Source organism: Priapulus caudatus, unplaced genomic scaffold (genome assembly GCF_000485595.1).
Source record: "Priapulus caudatus unplaced genomic scaffold, Priapulus_caudatus-5.0.1 Scaffold95, whole genome shotgun sequence".
NCBI lineage: Eukaryota > Metazoa > Priapulida > Priapulimorpha > Priapulimorphida > Priapulidae > Priapulus > Priapulus caudatus.
Window position 1 is genome coordinate 1 of NW_014577156.1, and position 14,632 is coordinate 14,632.

The 14,632-nt window shown below is 46.1% G+C and overlaps 1 protein-coding gene across 1 annotated transcript in view; it reads left to right on the forward strand.

Annotated features, from left to right (window-relative positions):
* Positions 1–1,094: 1,094 nt before the first annotated feature.
* The window catches only part of LOC106804972 (OTU domain-containing protein 7A-like), a gene marked incomplete at its 5' end in the record, with an annotated part of 28,350 nt that continues 14,812 nt past the window's right edge, over positions 1,095–14,632 (forward strand). The window contains 4 exons of the mRNA XM_014806396.1: positions 1,095–1,271; positions 1,799–1,934; positions 8,906–9,231; positions 9,741–11,921. Of these exons, the coding sequence (XP_014661882.1) occupies positions 1,095–1,271; positions 1,799–1,934; positions 8,906–9,231; positions 9,741–10,963 (1,862 nt within the window). The remainder of the gene's footprint in view (positions 1,272–1,798; positions 1,935–8,905; positions 9,232–9,740; positions 11,922–14,632) is intronic.

A 14,632-nucleotide genomic window follows, 5' to 3' on the forward strand; every position in this document is an offset into this window, starting at 1 on the left:
CTCGGTCTGTAACGTGACCAAATTTGAACGGCGCCATGACACCCGCGACCGTGCTGCCACCCCGAAAAAGTTGCGTATTTGACAATTTATTTTCGCAGCGTTGATGTGTAATTAATTATAACAATTAAATTAGGTATCGTATCTGGTAACAAACACGTGTGGGTATAGACGATTTGTCATACAGTAAGTACAGTTGTATGCAGTAAAATCCTAGAGGCTACTGTCCCTTTAATTATATATAGTTAACTGTTAAACTACATTGGATAAACCTTGCAGGTTATCATTAGCTAGAGTGAGCTATTAGGGCCTAATCTAGCTGCTTAACTCTGGGCACCCATGGCGATCGTAAACAAATTAGTGGGACCGTTGGCGAGCGCACAGGGCGAAAAATATTTTTTAGGTATCTAGGTAGATGTATAACAACAACATTAAAATGAATATCATCCTGATATATAACACAATTGTTTCAATATATCCATGGATATGTTTTCTTTTTACCTCAGATAAGTAACAGAATGAACCAGAGCTCTGCTAATTTGGGCGTTTTATGAATTTTGTAATTTTGGCGTTTTGCTAGAGGTCGTAATTTGGGCGCCGGTATTTGGTATGAAAAACGGCTTGGATTAGGCCCTAGCTGTGGAGCCCAGCGTGTGAAATTAACGGGAGTCCGCAGTCAAATACTCCCAGATTTACTGTCGGACTCCTCGATTTGACGTATGCAGGAGTCTGTGTGACTCCCTGAAAATTCTGCCATACTACCTAGTTCGTTCCAGAGCACGGCCTCGTGGAAATACCGTATTTTTTCAGCTAATATCCAAAGAAAATTTGACAGACGTGCAACCGCATGATAAGCACATGCGTTATTGTTAATATCTTTAATTTTGAACCTCAGACTGCGGACTCCCTTATTTTGCTGCGGACTCCCTTTTTTTGAGGGTAGGGAGTCCAGTCCGTTGGACTCCCGTGTTCAAAAGTTAATTTCTAACCCTGGGCGTAGTAGCCAATACGTACTAGCCTATTGCTTAGTCACCCACGTGCATGGCCGACAGTGTTTACCTCATTACTGTGATCGTATGCTCTTTAATTCATTACAGGCGAGGCCTTTGCTCCCATCAACTTTGGTGGCGTCTATCTTCCCCTTGAGCGGCTGAGCAGTGAGTGCCACAAGTGGCCGCTTGTACTCACCTATGACGCCGCACACTTCTCCGCTCTCGTCACCATGGATACGGCAAACCGTGACCCGAAGCTTCCCGTCGTCGTGCCGCTGACAGGTACGGCATGCTGTGTGTGTGCGTGCGTGTATACGTGCATGCGTGCGTGCACTTTGACACTTGATTATTTTTTGGCAAAGCTTTGTCCAGTAGGACCAGTACATAATTGACTTGGCTGTGCCCCATACTTAAGTATGGTGTTCTTTGACTTAGTAGTACTTGCTTAAGATAACGTTTGGTTAACAAGTCGGTCTCTAGTATTCATTGGCAATTTCTCATAATTTCTAGTCATTTGGCCTATTACTGTTATTATTTCAATTATCTGGTTAAAGTGATTTTGTTAAATAAAATTAAGAAAAAGAAAGAATGTTGGTTAAAAAGTTAAAAAGTTAAGTTGGTTAAAAGAGTTTTTTTGCAAAATAATGAAAATATACAAAATAATATAACATTTCAATATTTTGGGAATCGAATCGAAGGAATCGAAGGAATCGTATTGAGAAGCTAATATTGAGAGGTATGTGTATCGTTACAGCCCTATTATCTAGCTGAGCTTACCCTCGTTATTGCCCGATTGTTTTTATGGGTAGATAAGAGCTCAGATCTGCTAACGATGCACTTTGCCGTCGACGTCGGTGCGGAATTCTGCTGGAGCGACCTGCAGACAGAAGGAAAGCTCCCGCGTTCAGACCTGACGAAGAAGCAGAAGCTGGACCTGGTACATAGGTGAGAACCTCTCTGCTCCAGTTCGGTTTCCTTCTCTTGATCACTTCCATTGTTTCACATCCATGCTCGTCCTAGTTTGTCTGATTTCAGTTCAATTTAATTCAATCCATGTTAATTCAATTCAATCCCTTTATGTAAACTTTGGGGATTACATTTGAATTACATTTTGATGGTACTTTATTTGCTAAACAAATGAATTAACAAAGCTTATTAATTTAAAGAAATTAAACTAATTAAATAGAAGTTACGGAGGGCAAAATGACAATTCAGAGATTTCTTCCTCGTTCTCAACCGTCTCTATTCTTTCCAAGTCACTCTTGTTAGCACAAGATTTTCCTCGTCCTTGCTTAACCACTCTCAACCTTATAAGTCTTCTCTCATCCTTGTTTAACCACCCTCAACCTTGTGAGACTTCTCTCATCCTTGTTTAACCACCCTCAACCTTGTGAGACTTCTCTCATCCTTGTTTAACCACCCTCAACCTTGTGAGACTTCTCTCATCCTTGCTTAACCACCTTCAACCTTGTGAGACTTCTCTTATCCTTGTTTAACCACCCTCAACCTTGTGAGACTTCTCTCATCCTTGCTTAACCACCTTCAACCTTGTGAGACTTCTCTTATCCTTGTTTAACCACCCTCAACCTTGCTCGCCCACGTTGCCCAACCTTCCCACTGCCTGTCAATCGCAGTACCGTCTGAAATGTTCATGACGTCACCTCCGACCGGCGCGTTTCTCGGCGCATCCGCGCGTTTCTCGAGAGATATATCTCCTCTATAAATAAAACTTCATGATTCATTCGTCAATAAACGTTTAATCTTTATTAGAGCAATACCCGTGCAAAAGGTGGAGAGTATCCTTAATCTCACGGTAGGCGATTCTAAATTTAAACTTTTGATTTTAATGTCTCTGAATAACGCATGCGCAGTGTGTTCATTTTTGACTTTTTCTATGACTCTCGCATGTTGTCTCAGGGTTCGTAATTAATAACAAATTAATGGTCTCTTGCATTTCTTTGGATGGAGAGCGAACTGAGGTGATTGCTGCAAACTATTTAGGTGAAATTCTCTATACTAGTGTAGGCTCTGGGGGGGTGTTCGTGTATATGACTCTTTTAGAGCAAAACCTTATATTTTCTCATTCCTTATGGTAAGACTCTCAAAAAAAGTTTGGGTAACACTTCTGGGTCAAGTACGTTTTTTCTGTACAGCTAATTATGTGATTTTTGGTTAGGCGCCAAAGTTAAAAAATTACAATATTGAAGTTTCAGAGCATAAATATTTATTAAGCAATCATAAACTTTCAAATTGCACTGAATTACATTGAATGAGTATTACTAATAACTTTCTAGCATGATTTGTTGCCATAAACTTTGTTCATGGTACGAAATGGCTACATTTTGCTCAATTTTAGCCAAAAAATAGCCAAAATTGCGTTGACTTGAAAGTAGCTCTAAGTATGATTGCTTCTCACTCACCCAATATTGTAGCTAGAGCTACCAAAATTGGCCAAAAGTTTCCTTATTAAGTGCTCTAAGTGACCCAATGTTCAAAATGATGCTTTCCCGCTGTATATGATGCACAGGGGGGCTATTGTAACTCAGGGTCAACCCTACCCCCAAATAGCGCCTTTTGCGAATTTCGTCAAATGACGTAAGTAAGTGACATAGGAAGTTGATTTTGTGGCAACATATAGGTTTTTTGACACCAAGGAATTGATTGACACCATTATTATACATTTTGGAGTTCACCTAATTAAAAGAAGTATAAGATGTCTGCCAAAAGCGATAATTAAGACATGAATTGTCCCATGAAAGATGATTGAAGGATATACATGCATCATAGAACTGTACAGGTGGACGCTTTAGTGAAAAATAATGCCTAGGCTAATACTAGTCTAAAATATTCCTTGTTACCATACTCAGTTATAAATATATACAATGTATCTACCCTAACCGAACTTGAGACAAGAACAACTGAACCGAGCATGCTAGACAACATAGCAGAACCCAACCTAATCCTATCAAACAATTGGGTTTTTACAATCATGTGGTAATGTTTTCCTGCACTTACAAAATTTACCACATTTCACCCCAGCCTTTCTACATGGGCAAGTTGACATTGAACACTTAGCACATGAACAGGAGACTGACCAATGAGGCTCGAGGGTTTTCCACGATGTTGCGGGTACCAGCTGTTCTTGGTCGTTCACATAGCCACAATCCTCTGGCTTCAGTGTCTCAACGTTTTCAGGGTCGAGGTAGCACTCCAAGGCATGGTTGATGGTGTAGGCATTGTAGAATGCACGCTTGATATGAGGCAGGAGTCCCTTGACTAGTCGGTGGTAGGCTGTGGAGAGAGCCCTCTTTGCTGAAGTGGAAAACCTCTGCTCGATATTCAGAAAAACACTTAGCATTGCTACCTCTTTTCAGTACCTTCATTAAATAATGCTCGGCATTGCGGGTCATGGCCGGAGAGAGGGTTGGTGATTCTCCGAAGTGTTTCAGCAACTTTTCAGGCTCTGCCTTTAGAGCTGTCTTCTTTGTACCAACTTTGCTGGTTATGTCACACCCTGTAAGACTGTGTATAGCCGGCAGTACTGCACAGAGCCGATTACTTAATAAGGAAACTTTTGGCCAATTTTGGTAGCTCTAGCTACAATATTGGGTGAGTGAGAAGCAATCATACTTAGAGCTACTTTCAAAGTGAATGCGATTTTTGGCTATTTTTTGGCTAAAATTGAGCAAAATATAGCCATTTCGTACTAGGCAATAAAGTTCATGGCAACAAATCATGCTAGAAAGTTATTAGTAATACTCATTCAATGTAATTCAGTGCAATTTGAAAGTTTATGGTTGCTTAATAAATATTTATGCTCTGAAACTTCAATATTGTCATTTTTTAACTTTGGCGCCTAACCGAAAATCGCATAATTAGCTGTACAGAAAAAACGTACTTGACCCAGAAGTGTTACCCAAACTTTTTTTGACAGTCTTACCATAAGGAATGAGAAAATATAAGGTTTTGCTCTAAAAGAGTCATGTACACGAACACCCCTCCAGAGCCAGGAGTATACTAGCTGTGAGTTTGTTTGCCGAAAATTTATTAGACACCACAAACAGTTTGTGGCCCCAAAATTTCTTAGCCACCACAAACAGTTTGTGGACCTGAAAGTTTCTTAGCCACCATAAAAAGTTTGTGGACCCGGAAAATTCTTAGCCACCACAAACAGTTTGTGGACCCGAAACATTCTTAGCCACCACAAACAGTTTGTGGTCCCAAAAAACTCTTAGCCACCACAAATTCATTAGCCACTGCCGTTGTATGCTACCTATACAGAAATCCAGAGAGACATGATACAAGATTGCGTGGCACAGCTTTGCTGTTGATCCTGAGCGCTGCGCGCGCGGATGAGACGCGCAGTTCCGCGAGATATGCGCACGCGACCGCGACTGCGGGGATGTTCAAGTATGAAGCGCTGTCCGCAGTGGAGACGTGCGCCAAATTCGAGGCCCGGCGCACGTCTCCACAGCGGTCAGCAGATGGTCTGTAGTTTTAGAAGATGACAATGATTATATGGACGATATTCTAGAAATTTTAGATTATAAAACAGTAAAAAAATCGCTTAGTCATGCTCCAGATTAGCCACAAGTTCCATTCTCGCTTAACACTACATTGGCTACTGTTCCTACGACGTGTAACAGTTGGAGAGTCTGGTCGGTTTAGCCCCAGATTAGCTAAATCAAAAAGATTAGAATTTAATATGAACAAAACAAATATAATGGTTATATAAAATGCACAAACAAAGAAAGGATTGAGGGGATTAATAGGCAACCAAGTAATCAAAAATTGCACCAAATATTCATACCTAGGGGATTTAATTAATGATATAGGAGGTTATAACGCTATGATAAGAGTCTGAACTGAAAAATGTAGGTTAAGGAAAATAATTATTATGGGCAAAAGAGCAAAATTGTGGAAATCATACTATAGAAGCAAGAGTGAAATTATGCGAATACACAGTTTTACCTTTCTTCCTAAATAACATAAATAACTAAATAACATAATGGACTAACTTAACTAAGGAAGAAGTAAACATGTTGGAGGATATCCAAAATGATCCAAGAGATGGCGCTGTGGCATGTAAACATTGGCTCCCGAAGCGAGTTTTTTTACCGAAATGTTTACTGAATGACGCACTCGTTGACCTGCGACAGCGAGTGAAAATGCAGACATTTTTTCTCTTCGATGCAAAATGCATCGGCCGGGCATTTCATTATTTACGAAAATTCAACGGGCTGGCAGTAGATACAGGAGTCAGCTCACGTCGTTGACGCCCCATTCATGCCCATCAACGAATAAGGCGGGGCTTATTGTGCTTACAGATATGCGAAAATGCAACAAAAGAACTTAGCACTGTGCGCAAAACACCGTGTTATATTCGTATTTGTGGCAAACTCTATCGTATGAAATCGTTCTAGCCTAGCAGAATGCCCTAGTTCTTGAGATTGGCGATTCCATGCTCTAATAGTATTGTACCTAAAAGTTAGAAGAGAGAGGCACGGCGTAGACTGTGATTGGAAGACACAAAGTGTCAATCCTCGGCGAGCCTCGGCATCATGGCCGCATCACGTCTAGCTAGCACTATGCACTATGCTAGCTTGTATGCTTATAGGTACCTATATATAGCCCTATATCGGCCTATATATCTACTATATATAATAGTAGAAAGAGCTGAAGTGTCGTTTTCCGTATCTCCTCCGAAACCGTGCCGCGTGTGCACACGCGAATAGAGCTGTGGCCTCTTCTGGGCGGCGAGAATACATTCCGCTACGTTAGAATGCGATTTTCGATCGTAAAGTTACTTTTGGAGGCAATTTTCTAAAAAGTTATGTGCCCGAAGAAACTTCGGTATTCATAGGAAACCCGCACCAAATTTTGAAGATCGCCAAATCCGCATGCGCAAACATGCACACACCAAAGCCATTGCGGCTGCGGTGTATAAACAACCAAGCACTGCCGCGCACAGCTGCTGTGAGGCGAAAATTTACGGAAAAGAGACGGCTGCAGTTGTATGTGTGTGTGTGTGTGTGTGTGTGTGTGTGTGTGTGTGTGTGTGTGTGTGTGTGTGTGTGTGTGCGTGTGCGTGTGCGTGTGCGTGTGCGTGTGCGTGTGCGTGTGCGTGTGCGTGTGTGTGTGCGTGTATGTGTGTGCGCGCTTTTGTGTGCGTAAATGTGGTATGTGTGTGCGTGGGTGCGCGTGTGATTGTGCGTGCACATGCCCGTATGTGTGTGAATACGGTGTGTGCGTGCGCGCGTGCAAACATTTGAGAACGGGAGGTGTAACCGTGCCCGCGCTTACCCGGCTCCCAATGCTCTGCCATTTTTAGATGCCGTTTCGATTGTCTAAGCGCACACACACACCACACTATATACCATAACCTTTTGAAATTGTGTTAAACTATTAATGTGTTTTCTCACGGGTTTTAATAATAATATAGCTATACTAAATGTAGATTAAATGTATAATAATAAGCATTTAATTAGGTGGAGCCTTCACCTAGCATAGCAAGCCACCCTAAACGCACGCACGAACGCACGCAGGAACGCACGCACGCACGCACACCGGCACGCGCACACCCGCACACACCAAAGACATTGCGGCTGCGGTGTATAAACAGCCAATCACTGCCGCGCACAGCTGCGAGGCGAAAATTTAAGACAAACCCCAACGAGAGACGGTTGCAGTTGTGTGTATGTGTGTGTATGTGTATGTGTGTGTGCGTGTGTGCGTGTGTGCGTGTGCGTGTGCGTGTGTGTATGTATGTATGTATGTGTGCGTGTATGTGTGTGCGCGGCCGTGTGTGTAAATTGGTATGTGTGTGCGTGGGTGCGCGTGTGATTGTGCGTGCGCATGCTCGTGTGTGTGTGTGAATGCGGTGTGTGCGTGCGTGCGCGCGTGTGTGTGATGTGTGTGTGTGTGTGCGCGCGTGTGTGCAAATATTTGACAACGGGAGGTGTAACCCTGCCCGCCGCCGTCCACTGACTTTCAAGAAAATATATCTTCAAAACTACTCGATACATTTTGCTTTTTTTTAAGAATTTGTCTTATTAATGATGCTTCTAACCAGAATGATATTTTCAAAAATAATATCTAAATAAGTGAAATTGTACTATGAAATCACCCCATTTCCCTTTTTTTTTGCAAAAATTGTATGTAATTTTAAGGTAAAATTTCAGATTTTATATATATTTAAATACAATTTTTTTTAAACAAATATTGATATATGACTCGAATCTAAATATCAGTATTTTTCGTTTACTGTAAATACATCCTCAACTAAAAGTGAGTGATAAATGGTTAAACCGCCATCCTCAAATCAGACCCCACTCAAACCCGTCTCGAGGACGGGTAATAGCTAGTATATATATAATAGCCAATGCAAGCAGCACAATTAGATTATAGTCTACTTTTAACTCATACACGTGTGTCTCCACAGTTTGGTTGTGGTGGCTTAACATTTCGATACGAAATGACTCGGTGCTATATCACTAAGGCCTATGTAAAATTCCTCAACTTTGTGTCTAAAATTCCTTAAAATCATTTAATCGACCATGCACTATTGGTTACTATTATTATTTATTGTTGTTTTATAGAATTATGCCTAATCTCTAAAATTCCACCTATAAAAAGTGCCATCTACTGCCATTAATTTATGAATTAATGTTGGTAGCAATATGCCAATGTTTCTGTCATTGAAGTGTATTGATGCATTACTTGCCCTGGTGTCATTTTTGTGCAGGGCGATTGTCGAAACCACGTTCTAGACTAACTAGTATATTATTACTATGATTTCTGTGCAGTATTTCAGTGTAAATCTATTGGGCAGCTAGCTTTATAAAATAATGGGTGTATATATCGGTGTATATATCTCTCGTTGATCCGCACCTTTCTCGTCTGACTCGCATCCGCAGGTACCTGGACGTAGTCAAGCTTCCCGTGCCGGGGTCTGTCGGCGAGCCGCCTCCCCCGTGTGCGTCCAACGGCGTCGTCGACGGCGACGTCATCGGCGGTGGCGGCAGCGGCGAGCGCAAGTCGAGCCTCGGCTCGCTGGAGTCAGACGAGGCGCGCAGCACCGTGAGCACGGCGTCGAGCGGGTCGGCCGGGGTCGTCGCCGCGGCGACGGCAGATGGACGGCGGCCGGCGAACGGCTCGGTGGCGCGGCAGTTCAGCACGTTCGGCCGCTCGCTAAGCAAGAAACTCAAGCACAACTTTAGCTTCAGCAAGAAGCACAAGCCAGGTGAGTAACAAGAGACCGTGCGCACGGGGTCACTGGGGGCGTGGCGAGACATGGGGGGGGGGGGTAGGCGACGTGCAGGGTGGGGCTAAATGACGCGGGCGATGCACGGGGTCAGGCTTAGAAGAGGGTGATAGGTGAGGCAGACATGTACAGCGAGCGAGACGACGATCGGCATGTTAGACGTCGTCGCTGTGCATTTAGAGGGACAAGCGAAACTTGGGCCGGGTAAATTTAGGGAGACAAGCGAGACTTACCGCAGTTAATATAGTGCGGAAGTGGAGGGTGGAAGAAGAGACCTTTGAACAAATACTACTTTGTTACATAATACTAGTATCCTTTATATATAGTACAGTACATAAGTAAAGTATATAATACTATATGCTTCCTTCACTGAGCCGTACACCCTTTCTGAGCACGCTAACTATGACAGACCTTTGAGCCGACCCAACGAGTAGTCAACGTACGCTCTTCCGTACCTTCCACGCAACCCCTCGCTTTTCGTCTCGCAGGTCGGATGGCAGACGGTGCGCGAGCGGATGGCCGGGACGACCGCGCTGCCACCGCCACGCGGACAAAGAAGGCAACCGCAGCGGCGTGCGCGGGGCTGGCCCCCCCGGCGATAACGGTGGTGCAGCGGGAGGACCGCAGCGGGCAGCCGACGCAATACATGCTGTCGGCGCGCATCTGTACTGACCGACGATTCGAGTACCAAGAGGAGATGCTGCGCAACTACCTGAACTCGGCGCGGCGGCGATACGAGGACGAGCGCCGCGCCATCGAGCTGCAGCTGCAGCGGCGCGGTGGTGGCAGCAGCGCGGGCGGTAAGCCAGTGCCGTGCGTTAACGCCGGCTGCGCGCTCTACGGTACAATCACGACCAACTATCTGTGCAGCAAGTGCTTCGCGCGCCAGAAGGAGCATGCAGCGACGCTGGACCGCGCGCGCCAGAAGGCGAGCACGCTGCCCAAGTTCCTCGCGGGGAAGTCAAAGTTCTACACGGAGGTCTCATTCCTCGAGCGAGAGCCGTACAGCGGCGGCGGGGTGGCGAGGGGGGGTGGCGCCCCCGCGGCGGTGGTGGAGAAGGACGGGCAGGGGGGAGACGCAGACGTGCGGCTGCCAACACTGCAGGAGGCTGCTCTCACGACACTCCACTGCGAGCTGAGCGGCGATAAAAGCAAGCGGCTCGTGGCAGGTGGCGCTGGCGCAAAGGCCAGCTCCCTCCCGCGCTCTGTCGCGCCCCCGCTGCTCTACAGCCTCCCGCCACCAGGTGGCGTCGTCGACGTCGAACAGATTGTCGTGACCGTGAAAACGGCAGAGCAGGCAACAAAGATGGGATGCGCAATCGCCACCGCAGGGGCGCCACCGGCGAGGAAATCAGGCTCTCTGATCGCTGCCGCGGGGGCGCTACCGGTGATAAAAGTGGGATCCGTAATCGCTGCAGCGGCGGCGCCACCAGCGATGATGGTGGGAGCATCGACACCAACGAAAACGGGCTCCGTAATCGTCACTGCGGGGGCGCCGCCGGCGACAAAGGCGATATCGGTGACGGCAACAGCGGGGGCGCCGCCGGCAATGAAAGCGGAGCTCCGTTACAGACAGCAGAAGCAGGCGTGCAAGACGCGGGGCTGCCACGCCTTCGGCGAGGAGGAGATGGAGTTCCTCTGCTCGGCGTGCTACCAGGAGAAGGAGCGCTCGCAGTCGCTTACGCCCTACATCATCTCACATCGCATCTGAGGCAGGAGAGACGCAGTCGTCACAGGATTACCGCCGCGGCGCAGCCGACATGCTACACGCCGTCTTCCGACGATCTACTTTCCCTCAGCTGCCTCTGTGAAGAGAGAGAAGCATATACCCACGACTCATCGCAGTGTTGTGAGCCTCTCTGAGGTTGAATGGACGGACGCGGGAGATTAGCGGGTGGTCGTCGTCTGACGGCTTGACGTCGGGAGTTTGGAGTTTATTCGATTGTATTTGCGGTTGCAGTGTTTCGTTTAACTTATCGAAATAATAATAATAATAAATGGCTTGACCAAAATGCCTGTATTCTGCGCTGCTGCTGCTGCTGATGATGATGATGCTGCCGTAGTTTGCAAGGTTGTTAGATCTGATCTCAGGTACATGGCCCTTAATATATTACTGGTTGTTATGCCGCAGTGTCTGCTCGTTGACTGTCAACGGTGCTTCTGTTAGCATAATTTCCTAAGCAACTAAGGTGACAGATGCCGGATTATGCATACATCTGTAGCAAGGTAATAACTGTGTGAGATATATGCAGAATTTTGGTGTTTAATCACATGAGCTATCATGAAACTTCTCATTAACCTGAGACTAATGGAGTCAGATTCAAGAACCTGTAGCTTCCACCCCTTCGGCGGTGGCAAAACTAAAACCCCCTCTTCCCACCCCTTTGGTCACCTGTAGCTCCCACCCCTCTGGTGACCTGTAGCTCCCACCCCTCTGGTGACCTGTAGCCACCACCCCTCTGGTAGCGAAACTAAAACCACCCACCTCACACCCCTCTGGTGGTGTCACCAAAACCACCTGCTCTATGGCTGTTGTGAATAAACTGTCCTCAACACAAACTTCACCATTGTACGACAAGGGACGGTTGTGTGCAAAGATTTTGTTTTTCTGAACATGAAAAAGTTTGTTTCTACTGTATATTTATGTGTGTGTGTGTGTGTGTGTGTGTGTAGCATATGCTTCCCTTCGCCCGGCGCAGCCACAGAAACGACCAGACATAGGATTGCGGGGCGACGCTGCTGCATGAGGCGCAGGTGCAGGCAGGTGACGCTGCGTAGGCGAAGGTGCGCAGGCCGCCTGGCTGTGAGCGGCGGCTTGCGGCGGTGTTCACGGGCGCAAATGTTGGCGCAAGTGCGCAGGCAGGCGCGCCAACAAACAGGCGTAGGTAGCTGCCGTTCCTCGTCTTGACGTTGTTGCGTGGTCCATGACAATGTTAAGTGTGGGCGTAAACACGTGCACCGTGTCATACGGGCCAGGTATGTGACAATGACTGGCCGGTAATTGCCATAGCGGCGTGAGACAATTTTGTAGAGCCGCGGTCAGCTGTATAAGCCGGCGGAATAAACATGAGTTAAAGTAGGTCCGCTTTAAACGGCGTCTGAAGAAACTACATGCGTTTAGATGGAAAGCCGCGTCTTAAAATTATAAGTAGCGCTTTACGAACAAGGTAACCATTTACTCCAGTTAGCAAGACTAGTGCTACGGTCGACACGCTGCACGTCGTCTTGAGGCCGTAAAACTATCGACTTATTGCTCGGTATTAAATTCAAATAATGGCCCACTTATAGGATTGGAGTGTGCATCGGTGAAATGGCGATGCACACCGCTTAACGGCGAATGTACGCGAGTATTGTTGGCGTCATTACATGAACCCGCAAGAGTAGATAATAAACACAGTAACACATCCCAGATCCCACCCGCTATTTTCTTAAAGACCGATTTAAGTTTCGTCAGATCAGAAGAAAGAGTATGAGCCACCAGAAATAGAATGCATAGCAACTGTGTATACTTCTCACTTATTTGACACTAATCACTCACGCTTCGGGTGACGTGGTGCGAGAGTGAGTGGAGTGCGTATAGTGACATAATAAGATTAGTAGCTGAAGAGACAGAAAGTAGAGATTAGCTGATAAAGAAAACTACGTAGATCTTGGCGAAACACGGTGAGCGTGAAGTTCTGCCAGCGGCACAATTACACGGCATAAGAAATGGACGAACTGAGTGGTGGTGCGACAAAGACACGCGAAGTGGAACTTAAGAGGCGCTTATGACGAAGGGAAATATTATTAACTATCGGGGCGCCAAAATATGTAGGGCAAGAATGCGTGAGACCGGTTTCCAGGAAATATAATGACGTATTTATTGGGCTCCCGAGAGGTGAGTGTTCTTTAATAATGAGATCTTGATATAACTGCAGCGCCGTGGACCGTTATAATGGTGTCATACATGATAATCGTGGAGAGAACTATACATGGAGAATTATATTGCTTCATATTCGGTATTAGTTACGTATATGTAGTAGTACGTGTAAGCGTATTAGTGAGACTCAGGTGTTAGCTGTGTGTGTTGCCGATCACAATAACTGAAGAAGCGAGTAACTCGCGGGTATGTCATGAGCACGTAGAGTCTAAACTGTGAAATTTAGATTGTCTCTCGAGACCCTATCGGGACCACGAAGTAGATATTGAGAGGACAACAACAGTGTTACGCAGCGATTTGCTATGAGAAAGACTCATTGAGGGCGCCTAACCGATCAGAGATGCACTTCTAAAGATCATGGTCTAAGACCAAGGGTACAGGAGCGAACAAAAAGCGGATGAAACATTAGTTTGCGAATGTATCAGTAATTCTGTGCAAGATTACGATTTACAGCAATACGCTGTCAAATATATGTAAACGAATATCAGTACGCACAAGGTAGTGATTAGTGGTCATGAATAAGCTGAGGATACGTATACACTTGCTTCTTTATTGGTGGCCAATTTGATGAGAAAATCGGTTATAAAAAAATGACGGAATCGAGAGGATAGATGGGTAGTGAACTTCACTTGTTATTAAATTATTCTTTATCTGCGTTGAAGTGAATCGTCGAGATAGTGATGAGCGATATTTACTCTTTGAGCGCAGTCGAGATATTGCGTGCAGTGGCCATAATTCGTGCTGCGTATACACTGAAGAGAGGGATATCAGTGCTTGCATTCTCTAGCACACTGGCTGTATCGTGTCATTCGTGGGGGCAATCGACAAAACGACCCTGTGCGACCAAGCTCCCTGACGCATTGGTCGACTGGCTGTCGTGGGGAACCGGCACGAAGGAGGCCGCTGTGTGACCGGGCATCGCTGCTGCCTTGTCGACGGGCTGTTCGGGAGGCGACGAAAGGAGCCCTGTGTCAACCAGCGTCCCTGACGATTGGTCGTGAAACGTGACGTTTCGACCCGTAAGCACAGTTGTCTATGCGGCATCCCACCGAGAATGGCATGCGTGTCTAAGATTACTCACATGTACATCGCGAGTACATGTTTGGCCTTGCGCCTTAACTACACAGTGGCTGTGGAGGAAAGTTGTGTCGACCACGGTATAGTAAGGCTGCCAACGTGGGGTTAAAAAAAGGGGTCTCCTATGTCAAAGGACTGCACCGCATCGCGCGCCTACCATAAGGGCGCTTATTTCGCGCATGTGCCACTTAGTGTCAGGCTGCATCGCAAAGATTGCTCGGTGCAAGCGTACAGTAGCGTGAGTTACTGGTTCTTAGCGTATGAAAATCGTTATACGGAAGCAATTCACGGGTAGTTAGTGAGACACTATACGAAGAGACTGAAATGCAGTCTGTGCCTCGTCTGACCACACGAAGGGGTTGTCCTTGTGAGTGTGGTCGTGGC